The sequence below is a fragment of the Lagenorhynchus albirostris genome, chromosome 3, assembly GCF_949774975.1.
Source record: "Lagenorhynchus albirostris chromosome 3, mLagAlb1.1, whole genome shotgun sequence".
In the NCBI taxonomy this organism is placed as follows: domain Eukaryota; kingdom Metazoa; phylum Chordata; class Mammalia; order Artiodactyla; family Delphinidae; genus Lagenorhynchus; species Lagenorhynchus albirostris.
The window spans coordinates 42,176,255-42,188,470 of record NC_083097.1 but is presented as its reverse complement, the minus strand read 5'-3'; the positions used below and the strand labels follow the sequence as shown (position 1 = coordinate 42,188,470).

Genomic DNA, 12,216 nt, shown 5'->3' with positions numbered 1-12,216 from the left:
TCACTCAGCCCCTCTCAGCTTCAGCTTCCTGATTTCTATGTGAGAATAATGATGTTGGCCTTGCCTTCTCCATGGTGTTGTCCTGAGGCTCAAACAAGATGACGTGCTTTTCCTGAGGTGAATGCCTGTTCTCCCGACCTTCCTTCTCAGGTTACTTCACTTGCTCTGCTTCGTTCCATTGCATTTCCCAGACACCGTCTCTGACTCTATGCTTCTCTCTCTGATTTCCCCCTCCTCTTCCCCTTTTCTTCTTCTCTCTCTGTCTTTTCCTCGTTAGAGGTGCATTTTCACTGCTATAGTCACAAGACTATCTACAGCAAAGATTTCTAAACGCTTCTTTGTCACTCGGCTTTTCTCCCAAGCTCCAGCCTCATACTTGTCTGTCTCTGGATATTTCTTTTCTGAGATACTTTTTTTGTCTTTAGCTCAAACTCAATACATTAAAAACACAACTTATTCACTTGAAAAACATTGATTAAAGTGCTACTCTATGTTAAGCATGCGTATTATTTCCTCTCAAAAAGAGGACTTCTGTGGGACTCCCTTTTCTCTTATCATGGTGTCATCTTTATCCTGGTCCTCCCATTACTCAGGGAGCCTCCTGGTTATTCAGTTTACCCCTTGTTCTCTGTTTGTTGTTTTACCCTTGTAATGTCCTGCATACCTGATGACCAGTTTGTAGTAATTGCCTTCTAACTGGCTTCCTGTCTTCATTCTTCATGGGTCTCCACGTTACTGCTAGGTTACATTTCTAAAAGCATCGTGCTGGTCCTCCCGTCCCCTGCTCATAGACTCTCAGTGACTCCCATGACCTAACCCCCCAGGCCTCCACCTCGGAGTCCTGAGCCCAGAACCTGAAGTTGGGGACCTGTACCAGTTATGGCTCCGCCATAAACTTGCTGAGTGACCTTGGGTATGTCACAACATTTGCAAGAATAGGAATTTGGATTTGATAACTGCTAAGGTTTCTTCGAGCTTGATCAGGCCACTGTTCTATCTTTTTTTTGTGTGTGTGGTATGCGGGCCTCTCACTGTTGTGGCCTCTCCCGTTGCGGAGCACAGGCTCCGGACGCTCAGGCTCAGCGGCCATGGCTCGCGGGCCCAGCCGCTCTGCGGCATGTGGGATCTTCCCAGACCGGGGCACGAACCTGTGTCCCCTGCATCGGCAGGCGGACTCTCAACCACTGCGCCACCAGGGAAGCCCCACTGTTCTATCTTTTTAACGTTAATCCTCACTCCTTCCTGTGTTAACCCTGGGCTAAGTCTTGTGATTTCCTGCCTTATGCTTTTGTTAGACCTCTTCTTTCTAGTCTGGAATTCCTGCTCCTCTCTTCTTTTGCTTTGCACCTTCACATAAGTCCTGACCTCTCCAGGAAGTGTTTTGAAATGACGTTACCTGGCTTTAACTCTTCGCATCAGTCTGTATCACCTACTTTGTGTTAATATAACTATTCTAGTTGTTTTAAAAAAACCTTTTGTTACTATGTGAATCTTTGTTTATTTAAGTTTTAACATGCTTATTTCTTCCGGACAATTCGATTGAGGAGTTGAGGGATATTGGCCTTGCCTTCTCCACGGTGTTGTCATGAGGCTCAAACAAGATGACGTGCTTTTTAGTGTCAAGATGTTATATTTTTTAGTGTCCTTTGGAATGTTTTGCATGTGTCAGCTAACATATATTGATTAATTTATTTGCTTTGTCATAAATGGTTTTTACCAATACATACACACTCCCTTAATACCCCTCCTCAAAAAAAAAAAAAAAAACCAAATAAAGGCCTTGATAATTGAAAAGTGGAATAGTAAATACAAGGGGTGTTAGGACTCTCCTGACAAGTTGCCATACATTCTGTTCTTTTCCCTGTTTTTAAACTCAGACAATCTGCTTGGTAGTGCTAGTAATTTTTACCTTATAAAATTTTAGGTCACCAAAAGCTGCAAATATGCTACATTCCCGCAATACACACTCTTCTTCTTTAAGAAAATGGGTTTCATTTGATCTTCTTCTTATTTAGCCAGGTATAAACTATAAGAAAAAGTTTAGCAGGGAGAGGAGCAAAATGGTGAGGCCACTTCCAGTGTCCCCCACCATTCTGACGTGGTTACTTCTATCTTAACAATCTCATGGCACTATGACATGACCAAAGATCACTTCTCTCAATTAATACTGGTGTGTGAACTAGGCTCTCATTTAAGAAAAATAGCAATTTATCTTTTACTACTGTTAGTTTTGGTGGAAGTCTGGAATATGGTTTCAGTAAAGAAAAAAATGAACTTACAGATAATACACAAAACAGAAGCCTCTGCTACAAAAATTTTGTGATATAAAACTTTTATTTATTTATTTTATTTATTTATAAAGCACATAAATCTTAAGTGTACAGCTCAGTGAGTGTTTAATTTATGAATAAGATCAAGATCATATGAATAAATCATCCAGATCAAGATGTGAACATTTCTTTTACCCCCAAAGACTACTTTGTGTCCACTCAGTCAATACCCCTCCATTATTCTGACCTCGGTCACCATGAATTAGTTTTGCCTCATGCCAACCTTCAGATAAATGTAATCATACCGTAAATATTCTTTCTTTCTTTTTTTTTTTTTGGTCTGGTTTCTTTTACTCAACCTTAGATTTGTAAGAGTAATTCATATTGTTGCATTCATGCATGACAGAGGCATGTAGTTTGGTCTTTTTCACTGCTGTGTAATATTCCATTGTATATGCAACAATTGTTTATCCATTTTATTATGAATGGATATTTGAGTTATTTTCAATTTTGACTTTTAAGAATAGAGCTGCTATGGACATCCTCAAACACATATTTGGTGGAAAAAAAGCCCTCATTTCTGTTTGGTATATACCCAGGAGTAGAATTGTTAGGTCATAGCATATGTGTTCATTCAGTTTTAATAGACACTGCCACTTTTCCTAAGAAAAGCTCTACCAATTTACACTTCTACCAGCAATGAACAAGGGTTTCATACAACTCTTTTTAAGTGGACTTCAAAATCTGTAATAAATGTTGCCAGTAGGGAATACGCCATCCATCCTCTTATTGCTATTAAAATCCTAATTAGGGATTATAGCAGGCATCTAAAATATCCTCTTAGAGCATCTCTTTTAGATATCAGCATGAGACTTCACTTTCTAATATAGGGGTTCTCATCCCCAGCTGCATATTAAAATCATTGGGGAGCTTATAAAAAGAATACTTTGTCTTGGTTCTCATCAAGTTAAATAAAAATTTCTAAGGGTGAGACCTGAGCATTGGTCATTTTAAAGAGCCTGGTAAGTCTAATGGGCAGCCATGGTTGAAAACCAAAGGACCAGTATTCTGGTCAGTCTTTAAGCTATGTTCCTTCATTTGTTTTAAGAAGCTGTCTCTTAGTGTTGCTGTATGTTCTTAGTTTGGATATACCGTGTGTGTGTGTATGTATATGTTTATGTATGTATACATGCACACACATATAAGATTTATATTCCAAAGGGAACTGATGGAAATCAGAGGAATCTGTTCACATAATCTCATCTTCAAGTGGCTACTGGGCTGATGACTATCCACTAAGTTCAATACGCTGAATAAGTATCTTGAGTTTTTTCCCAAAGGAAAATTTCAGGCCACGATTCAACACTCACTCCCTAGTATGAGATGGCAGTCACTGTAACCACCATGTTGATTAGACCTACCCAGACTCAATGACAAGGGGAACCAAGAAATCACCTAAATAATCCAAGGCTTAAATTCAAACTACTGAGAAAGGAGGCTGACTTTCCTTGTATCCTTTTTTTGGCTAGCTAAGTGCCTCATTAATATCCCCTAGAATTTTAATTTCTGTTTCTCACCTGCCTTTGGAGAATACTGTAAGGCATTTTCTGTTTCTACTTCTCCCATCGACTCAGGTTCTTACATATAAATCTGAATAGCAGGTGTTGATGTGGAACAATGGCCTTTGAAGGGCAAACATTTCCTTTTAATCCAAACGCTCCAGACTGGCTGTCTCTGTTTCTTGCAGAATTGCTGAGCCCTTCACTGTACTTGTTACTAGACAGACTGACCTTAGTGTCCCTCCTGCTGGGCCCCACTGAATCAGTGAAGTGAATATTTCAAGCCAAGTCACTTGTCACATGGATGACACAGGTGACATTGGTCCCTGATCTCTCCTTTGCATTATCCGCAAGGTCTCTATATTACTCTGGTTCACTTTGCTGGTGGAGATCTGCCTGCTAAAGTTATAGGAGAGCAACAAGTACAGTGATACAAATTGATTTTATTTATGATAAAATTAAGACATGACAGCAGTGGGCATATACCTGGAGAAAACCATAATTCAGAAAGATACATGCACCTCAGTGTTCATTGCAGCATTGCTTACAATAGCCAGGACATGGAAGCAACCTAAATGTCCATCAACAGAGGAATGGAGAAAGAAGATGTGGTACACATATACAGTGGAATATTACTCAGCCATAAAAGGAACAAAATAATGCTTTGCAGCAACATGGATGGACCTAGAGATTGTTGTACTGAGTGAAGTAAGTCAGACACAGAAAGACAAATATCATATGATATTGCTTATATGTGGAATCTTAAAAAAAAAAGAGTACAAATGAACTTATTTACAAAACAGAAGTAGAGTCATGGATAAAGAAAACAAACTTATGGTTACCAGGGGATAAGGGGCAGGAGGGATAAATCGGGAGATTGGGACTGACGTATACATACTACTATATATAAAACAGATAACTAATAAGAATCTGCTGTATAGTACAGGGAACTCTACTCAGTACTCTGTAATGGCCTATATGGGAAAAGAATCTAAAAAAAAGGAGTGAATATATGTATATGAATAACTGATTCACTTTGCTGTATACCTGAAACTAATACATCATTGTAAATCAACTATACTCTAATAAAAATTTAAAAAAAAGAAGTAACAGCAAATGAAATGAAATACGGTTATCTAAACTGCATGTTTCATAGTCTTAGCTATCCAGCTGAGGTGTTTCTTTGAGAGAAGAGTATAGACGCCAGGTCCTCGAGGGTCTCCGCATTTCCCTGGAAGGCCAAAGGCAGTGATGCCTCTGAAAATGCCTTCACATATCAAAGGGCTTCCAGAATCTCCCTGGGGGAAAACAAGAGGAATGATGAAGACCAGCACCAAATATGACCACTAGCAGAATGGAAGAAATTCCATTTAATGTGGAGCCTTTAAGGTGAAGTTAAGACCAACCCTGACTTACTTGACAATTAGTGCTTAAAAAACCCAAATGTTTGGGAATATTCAATAATATGTTCAAATTGGTATTCTCGATTTGTTTATGAAGCAGTGAAAATTGAAATGAAACTTGTATTATTTGTGTAATCCACTAACGTTGAGACAAATTCTCTGCTTTAGAAACTCTCCTGTTTGTCATTTTCTCAGAATGTTTAATAATCGCTCAAGGGATAAAATAGTCAAATGCAGATTGGCCACTGAGGCAAAGAATAAAAGCCATGTTTTCTAGTTCCTCCAGCAGATAATTGTCTCTCCAAAGGAACAAAACCGAAGCAACCTTTTCCTTCCCCTTCTCAAATAGACAGAAATTGCTACCTCGAGTCTCCTTTTTTTTTTAATGAGAAAGAAACATTTAATGAAATAAGTTATACAACAGTATCTCTAAAGAGCGTATTGAATGTGAAAGACTGAAAATAAAATTCAACTCATCAATACAGTAATCACTGAAGAGAAAATTACATTTTAAAACTTGCGTTATTAATCTGCCAGTCTATCACCCTATATAGTATCAATGAACATTAAAATTAGACCTTGGAGGCCAATTCCTTCAAACTCCCACAAACACCATTCTTTTCTAGCAAACATCGTTCATTCAGTCAATACTTATGGAGCATCTACCATGTGCCATGTAGTCTTCTAGACACTAGGACTAAATCAGTGAACAACATAGACAAAAAGAAAAAAAAATAGACAAAAAAGTACTGCTCTCGTGGAATTTACGTTACTCTTTGATTTTCCTCCCGAGTCTCCTTAGAGCATCTGATGCTAGATGGATGCTCCCGGAAGTCAGTGATAACACTTTGGTACTGCCTGGTTCCACTACGAGGGAGCCTTCAGTTAGCTGTAAATCATGCTTTATTCTTGTGCGTGAGCCACCCAATATGCGACCTTGTATTCTCTCAAGGAACTTTAGAATCAGCATATTTAAATGTATTTAAGGTCTAGAGACCAGCTTGGCTGTTTCGGCTTTAGGGAGGATGGGTGGTGCCAGATGAAGGGCTGTTGAGGCTTGTACACAGAGTTCTGCAAATGCAAGGCTCTGAGGGCTCAGCTCCATCCCAGTGAAGTGAGAAGTGACAAACCAGTGCTCAGAGCTTAAACCTTTGTCAAGGGTTCTTCTACTCCTATCTTTAAGCGGAGCCCAGTCCCAGCCCTTCTCAGGGCATATGGTAGGCAGGCTTGTGTGTACTTTGGAATGGATCATGCTTGGAAGTTGTTTCCAGGGGTTGAGCTCAGCTCTAGGAAGCTATGGGGTTTACCCCGGAGATCTTGAGTCTGTCTTGGGAATGCAGGCATTTCAGACTTACCTGGTTAAATGGCAGAGGAATTTTTGGGGGGTGATCAGATGGGGAAAACGTACTGAAGGCCCTAGAGGAACCCTGACTTCAGCTCTCCTCAGTGTTATATATTTTTCAGTTTAGATCTATATATGTTAATATGAAAAATGAGAAAAAATAGCTTCTTAGTGGTTTTCGATATAAAATCAAGAAGATGTAGTAGTTTAACCCAGGCACTAGCGTGGTTTATGATGAACAACTCACCTGAGCTGAGAACATTAATTAATTTGACTGGAGCTTTATCAAACTTCTTTTTTTTTTTTTTCTTTTTCTTTTCTTTTCTTTTTTTTTTTTGCGGTACGCGGGCCTCTCACTGTTGTGGCCTCTCCCGTTGCGGAGCACAGGCTCCGGACGCGCAGGCTCAGCGGCCATGGCTCACGGGCCCAGCCGCTCCGCGGCACGTGGGATCTTCCTGGACCGGGGCACAAACCCGTGTCCCCTGCATCGGCAGGCGGACTCTCAACCACTGCGCCACCAGGGAAGCCCTATCAAACTTCTTTTTAAAAGCACTAGGACGCTGTAGAAGCCAGTGTCATGACAAGGCAAAGAGTGACTTCACGTTCTCTACATCTGCATGAGTTAACCCAACAGCTAGAGTTTGGGATCTTATTTTACTTACACTGCAGGAATCTCTTCCACCTTTGAGGCTTCCAGCACAAATCATATTCAGTCCAATCACAGGGTTATAATTATAGTGGCTTTGATCGTTGCAGATTTTTCTGTCTATGACGGTGACATTGACCTCTCTCAAAATATCAGACCGAGGTGAATTATTGTGAAACCTACCCCACCCTGCAACTCGACACATAGTTCCAGGTTTCACATCATCCCCCAATTTAGGGAGAGTAAGGATAGCCACGTTTTTATTAATTGTTGCTTTTTTGTTCAGCTGTTGGAAGACAAGCAAAAAGTTAACAGAATGAGATAATTAAGAATTTCATCCAATAAAAATGAATTAAAAAAAATAAAAATTGCACATTTTTATTTAAATTCTAGCTGAACCCTCAGGGACCCCCACCCCCCACCCCCTTACGCAGCTACAGTCTGTAGTTATCGGGGCACTGAGAAAGGTTTCCATGTAGGTGGCCAGACTGTAGGAGCTTCTATACTTTCAATCAAAAGTATAATCAAAGGTTCGTACCTGTAGAAGTTTAAGATCACCCTCATGCGTGTCCTGGTCATAGCATGGATAGGGAAACACTTTCTTAACAAACATGATCTGTTTTTCAGGCTCTTTCTTGGTTATTGAGTGAGCCCCAAGAACGATCTGGGATCTTCTGTTCCTGAAAACAGACCCAACACCGTTAATTTGATTTACTCTTTAAATCAGAAGCTGAGCATATTATGTGCTGATCAGTTTCATTGTCCCATTTGTAAATACGCTTGCTGTGAAAATACTTGTTCGTGGCTCAGAAAAAAATGTGTACTTTAAAGAATAAAAAGTGAATTGTTTATGAATTTATCATTACCATTATCATCATGATCACCTGCAGCTTATTTATAACAAGCTAAACTAGTTTCACTGAAAAACAAATGATAAGAGAATTCCATGGCAGCTAAGCCAAGTCTTGGGATCTTTGCTGGGGTTTTACTGCCATCCCCTCAACCTTCCTTTAGTTGTCATAGAGAATCAGGTTGCAGATGACTGGAAAACAGAGATCTCAGTAGTCTAGAGACAAAAGCAAAAGACACTCGATAGTTGTAGACTAATGCACTGAAGAAATCTTTGTAAGAGAACAGCAGACTTAAATGGGAAAACTTTCAGAGATAGATCGCTTAGTGGAAGACCCTATTTGCATGGCATTGAGTGTGTGTTTGAGGGGATGGTGGTCTGCAGGAGGGTCCCAGTATTCTTTCCTTTTATTACTCCATGCTAAAGGTTCATTTTGGTTAATAAAATCAAGATCCTCTCTGATGCATTAATGATGAAGGCCATTATCACTCACATCTTAGTGTATAAACTACACCAACCATATATTCACATCGCTGTTTTTCCATTACACAGCTGATATTAGTCTCACTTACGACATTAGAACAGTGCTTTCAATAGACTATACTTTGATGACGAAATGTTCTATAAATCTGCACTGTCCAATATGGAGCCCCGTGTAGGCTACTGAGGACTTGAAATGTGGCCAGTGAGACCGAGGACCTAAATTTGTAATTTGATTTAACTTTAATTAATGTAAATGTATATAGCCATAGGTAATTACATAGCCAACATGATAGTGGCTATCATAATAGACAGCCCAGGTTTAGAAGCTTGATTTAGGGAGCGGAGAAAAGACCAGCCCTGGAAGAGGTTTGAAGGCAGTGGTTGACGGTGGTTAAGAGATGGCTGAAGGCGTGAGAAGTTCATAAGAAAAACAGGAAGGCATTCAAAAGAAGCTTTCTCTGATTGACAGTGGTGCTCAGGCCCCTGAGGGGACACTGAAATTTTCACCCTTCCGCACCATCATGAAGTCAAGATCAGAAGCATCTAGGGAAGCTCTAGGGGAGATCTTCCGGAAGAGCTCTGGTTGCTGCTTCCTCATTGGTCGGATTCTTTGGGGCCGAGCCTGGGCTCAACTCCCTTTTGGGGTAAAGCAATTTGTCAAAGATGTAAGCGATGTAAAGATCCTGTGGCTTTAGTGGTATTTACTGTCTTCATTAATATTCCCCCAAGTTAGAATATCTCCACAAATGTTTTTTAAACCCAAGCACTTACACGTTACAGTGAGCTGCAGTCAATACCCAGTCTCTTGCAATCAAAGCCCCGGCACAGATACTTTTGTCTTGAAGTAGCACCATGTAGGGTCTTGAATGAGGAGTCACTTCATTTCCTCCAATAATTTTTACACAGAGATCTGTTAAAAAGAAAAAGACAAGTCATATCAGTGACCCCTCCAAAGAGTTCTACCTAAAGCCATGTTTCTAAGACTAGACATGCATTTCCCACTTAGAGAGGAGGGGAGATGAGGGCATCCTCCCCATCTTCATGTGGATTTCAGATATCTGAATGTAAATTCCATTCCTGTTGGACTTTCTGAGAAGGTCCTGCTCTTTCATCCACAGAAACCATGCCTTTGGTCGTTCCAGGGATTATCAGGCTGGAAATCTGTCACAACCGCTGACCTCAGGCCTCAGGGCTTGCAAAGGCAGACAACTGTGCATGGGTTTATACCAGTAACACAAGGAGCCGCTGGTGATGATGACAACCTTGAGTGCTCTCCCACACCTCTCCCTTTCTGGCTAAGTATTAATTTGGGGAAGCAGAGTGGCTTTTAGAAGCTTGAAAACCACCCTTTTTGCCCCAAGCCCTTGCAAAACCCCACAGCTTACAAACTGATATTAGTACCTTTTAGCTGTGACCCTACCCTTGAGTTCTTTGGTCATTGTGAGACTTTTGCTTATTGAAATTTGCACTTTTCTCATTCATAAATTGAGAGAATAATATCTTTTGCAACTGAAGCTCCCCTTCAATCTCCAGACTGAACCACATGGTTTAATTTAAGCCCTTTTCCAATGAAGAGAGGAGAGAAGATGCTATAGGGAGAGAATTCTGCCTTAGTAAAATTTCTTTGGTGATAGAACAAGAGTAGAGATTCACTATTAGCGAACAGTGAGACCAAAGCACGAGGCAAACCATACATGTTGGTTGAGAGGATCTTGTGCCCGTGTGATATACTCTCAGCATCACCTTCCTACACCAGATGTTCTTGGGTTCTCCCCAGACATTTCTCCTGACCATTGGCTGGGACTCAGGTTTGCTTCAATAGGGCACAGTGCCTGTTACTCCATTATTAAAGCTAACTCATTGCCAGATTTACAATGAGGTGTAAATGATGAGAGTGGGGGAAGGGGAAGTGGGTTTCCAGAAGGGAGTTGGGAAGGAGAAGTCCTAGACTCTGGAAGTAAAAAGATAAGGAACTTAGAGAAACCAAGAGAACTTCACCTACATCTCAATTTTCCTGGGGTGTATCACAAATAGATGGATTTCAAAGATGCATCTTTGGACCGTCTGGGCTGCAGAAATCATAAACTCAGTATAATAGTTCATTTTGCAGAGTCCTGTGTTTGGTGAGCACAAATACCACCTCAGAAAAAGTCCCCATATCCCACAACCTAGGATTCGGGAATAGGATTTAGAGCAGGTGAGAAGCTTTTAAAACTAGCAATTCTTGGTGACCACCCAGAATCACAATAAATTAAAATCACTGGGGCTGGGATATCAGCATTGTTTCAAACCCTCCAGAGGATTCTAACGTGTAGAAGGATTGAGACCTCCCATCCAGAGCATCAAGTCTTGCTTTGCTGTGTCTGTTCCTCTTAGGGACCCACATTGCTCTCTCTGCCCACAGGAAACAAAGAGTAAGTTGCTTTTGTTGTTTCCTTTGAAGAAAAGATAAGATTGGATTTTTAAAATCTGCTCTGTTTTCACTGTTGTGGAGGGTTTGACATGCCTGAACATAGTCGTACTATGTCATACTTATAGTACTCTGCCCACCCTTTTGTTTCTAATGCCCTGTAACCTTATTATTTCTAAAACTTTTAGGTGCAAGATAAACTAGAGAACTTCCTTGGGAATTTTTGGTAAGATAGGTTGTTGCATCAGCATCTGCCCACTACTTCCATCTCCAAAAGCTGCCAGGAGGTGGGGAAAACCCATGGCTGCTCCACATTTGTCCAGCACAGTTCAGCCTAGCCCCAGAGTGTTTTCACTGCCTAGAAAGCTTTTAAGGAACACCTAGAGCTACCCCGGGGCTATTACCCTTCTAGTGATAATCCCATGACTTTTGCAGCATTTCAAACTGATGCATGTGCAACTCACACAAAACCAGGCAAGTTGGCTACTACTTAGTACATCAAAGAATAAGCTTAATACAAAATACTATAGCACTTCCAAAGAGTCAATGCGGGGATGCTCCCAATGTCCTAATGTATTCCCAAGGACACACTAACCTAGAGAAATAATGATAAATATTCGAATCATTCCTGATTCTTGGGGTGTGCCTAGGTCAGGTTTAAAAAAAAATATATTTATTTATTTATTATTGAAGTATAGTCGGTTTTGTCATTAAAGCTATCTATGCATTTTCTGCAGCAAGAAAGGCTGAGGCATCACTATTCCTTCCCTGAAAAGTCCTATTTGTTTTCCTAACTTAAGAACTTTTTGTTTGTTTGTTTACTTGTTTTTACAGTGTCCTTTTTGGCAGTTTTCAAGCCCCAAGTTGGCAGCACTGGTGGTTCTATTATCTTTTGTAAAGGAATTGTAAAGAGGAAAGAAGGTTGTTTTTCTTTCTAAAATAAAGATATATGTAGAATCCAAGAAAGAATGTTAAGGCTTGCGAGAAAAAAATCTCCTCTTAGTACACTTAGCTAATACTGCCAAAGAGTCTGCTCCATTTTGCTTAACTGCTATAATGGAAATGACAAGAATCAGTCTTACCTTCAGGAATTAGAAGGAGGAAAATGACCATTGAGAGAGTGGCTGCCAGAAAGGTAGAGGAGTTCCTCATTGTGGCTGGTGTCCCCACGTCAATCAATGTGAAAATCTGTTTTCAGTTCTTGATTGGCTCTTATTTATATATCGAGAGTACAAAGGATGTGGTTTCCTTTC

At 40.4% G+C, this 12,216-nt stretch overlaps 1 protein-coding gene across 1 annotated transcript; it reads right to left on the bottom strand.

Moving 5' to 3' along the window:
• Positions 1–4,965: 4,965 nt before the first annotated feature.
• On the bottom strand, positions 4,966–12,117 carry LOC132518058 (granzyme A-like). The gene is made up of 5 exons (XM_060146070.1): positions 12,046–12,117; positions 9,325–9,463; positions 7,759–7,900; positions 7,237–7,506; positions 4,966–5,127 (listed from the first exon to the last, which is right to left on the bottom strand). The coding sequence occupies exons 1-5, from the start codon at positions 12,113–12,115 to the stop codon at positions 4,966–4,968; spliced, it is 783 nt and encodes a 260-aa protein (XP_060002053.1). The 5' UTR covers positions 12,116–12,117.
• Positions 12,118–12,216: the final 99 nt, after the last annotated feature.

Excerpts from the sequence above, each read along its gene's own strand:
- LOC132518058 (XM_060146070.1), bottom strand. The coding sequence starts at position 12,115 with ATGAGGAACTCCTCTACCTTTCTGGCAGCCACTCTCTCAATGGTCATT. Across the intron at positions 7,901-9,324 it reads ACTGCAGCTCACTGTAACGT|GAACAGAAGATCCCAGATCG; the intron begins GTAAGTGCTTGG and ends GTCTGTTTTCAG. Across the intron at positions 5,128-7,236 it reads GTGGAAGAGATTCCTGCAGT|GGAGATTCTGGAAGCCCTTT; the intron begins GTAAGTAAAATA and ends GTTTTCCCCCAG.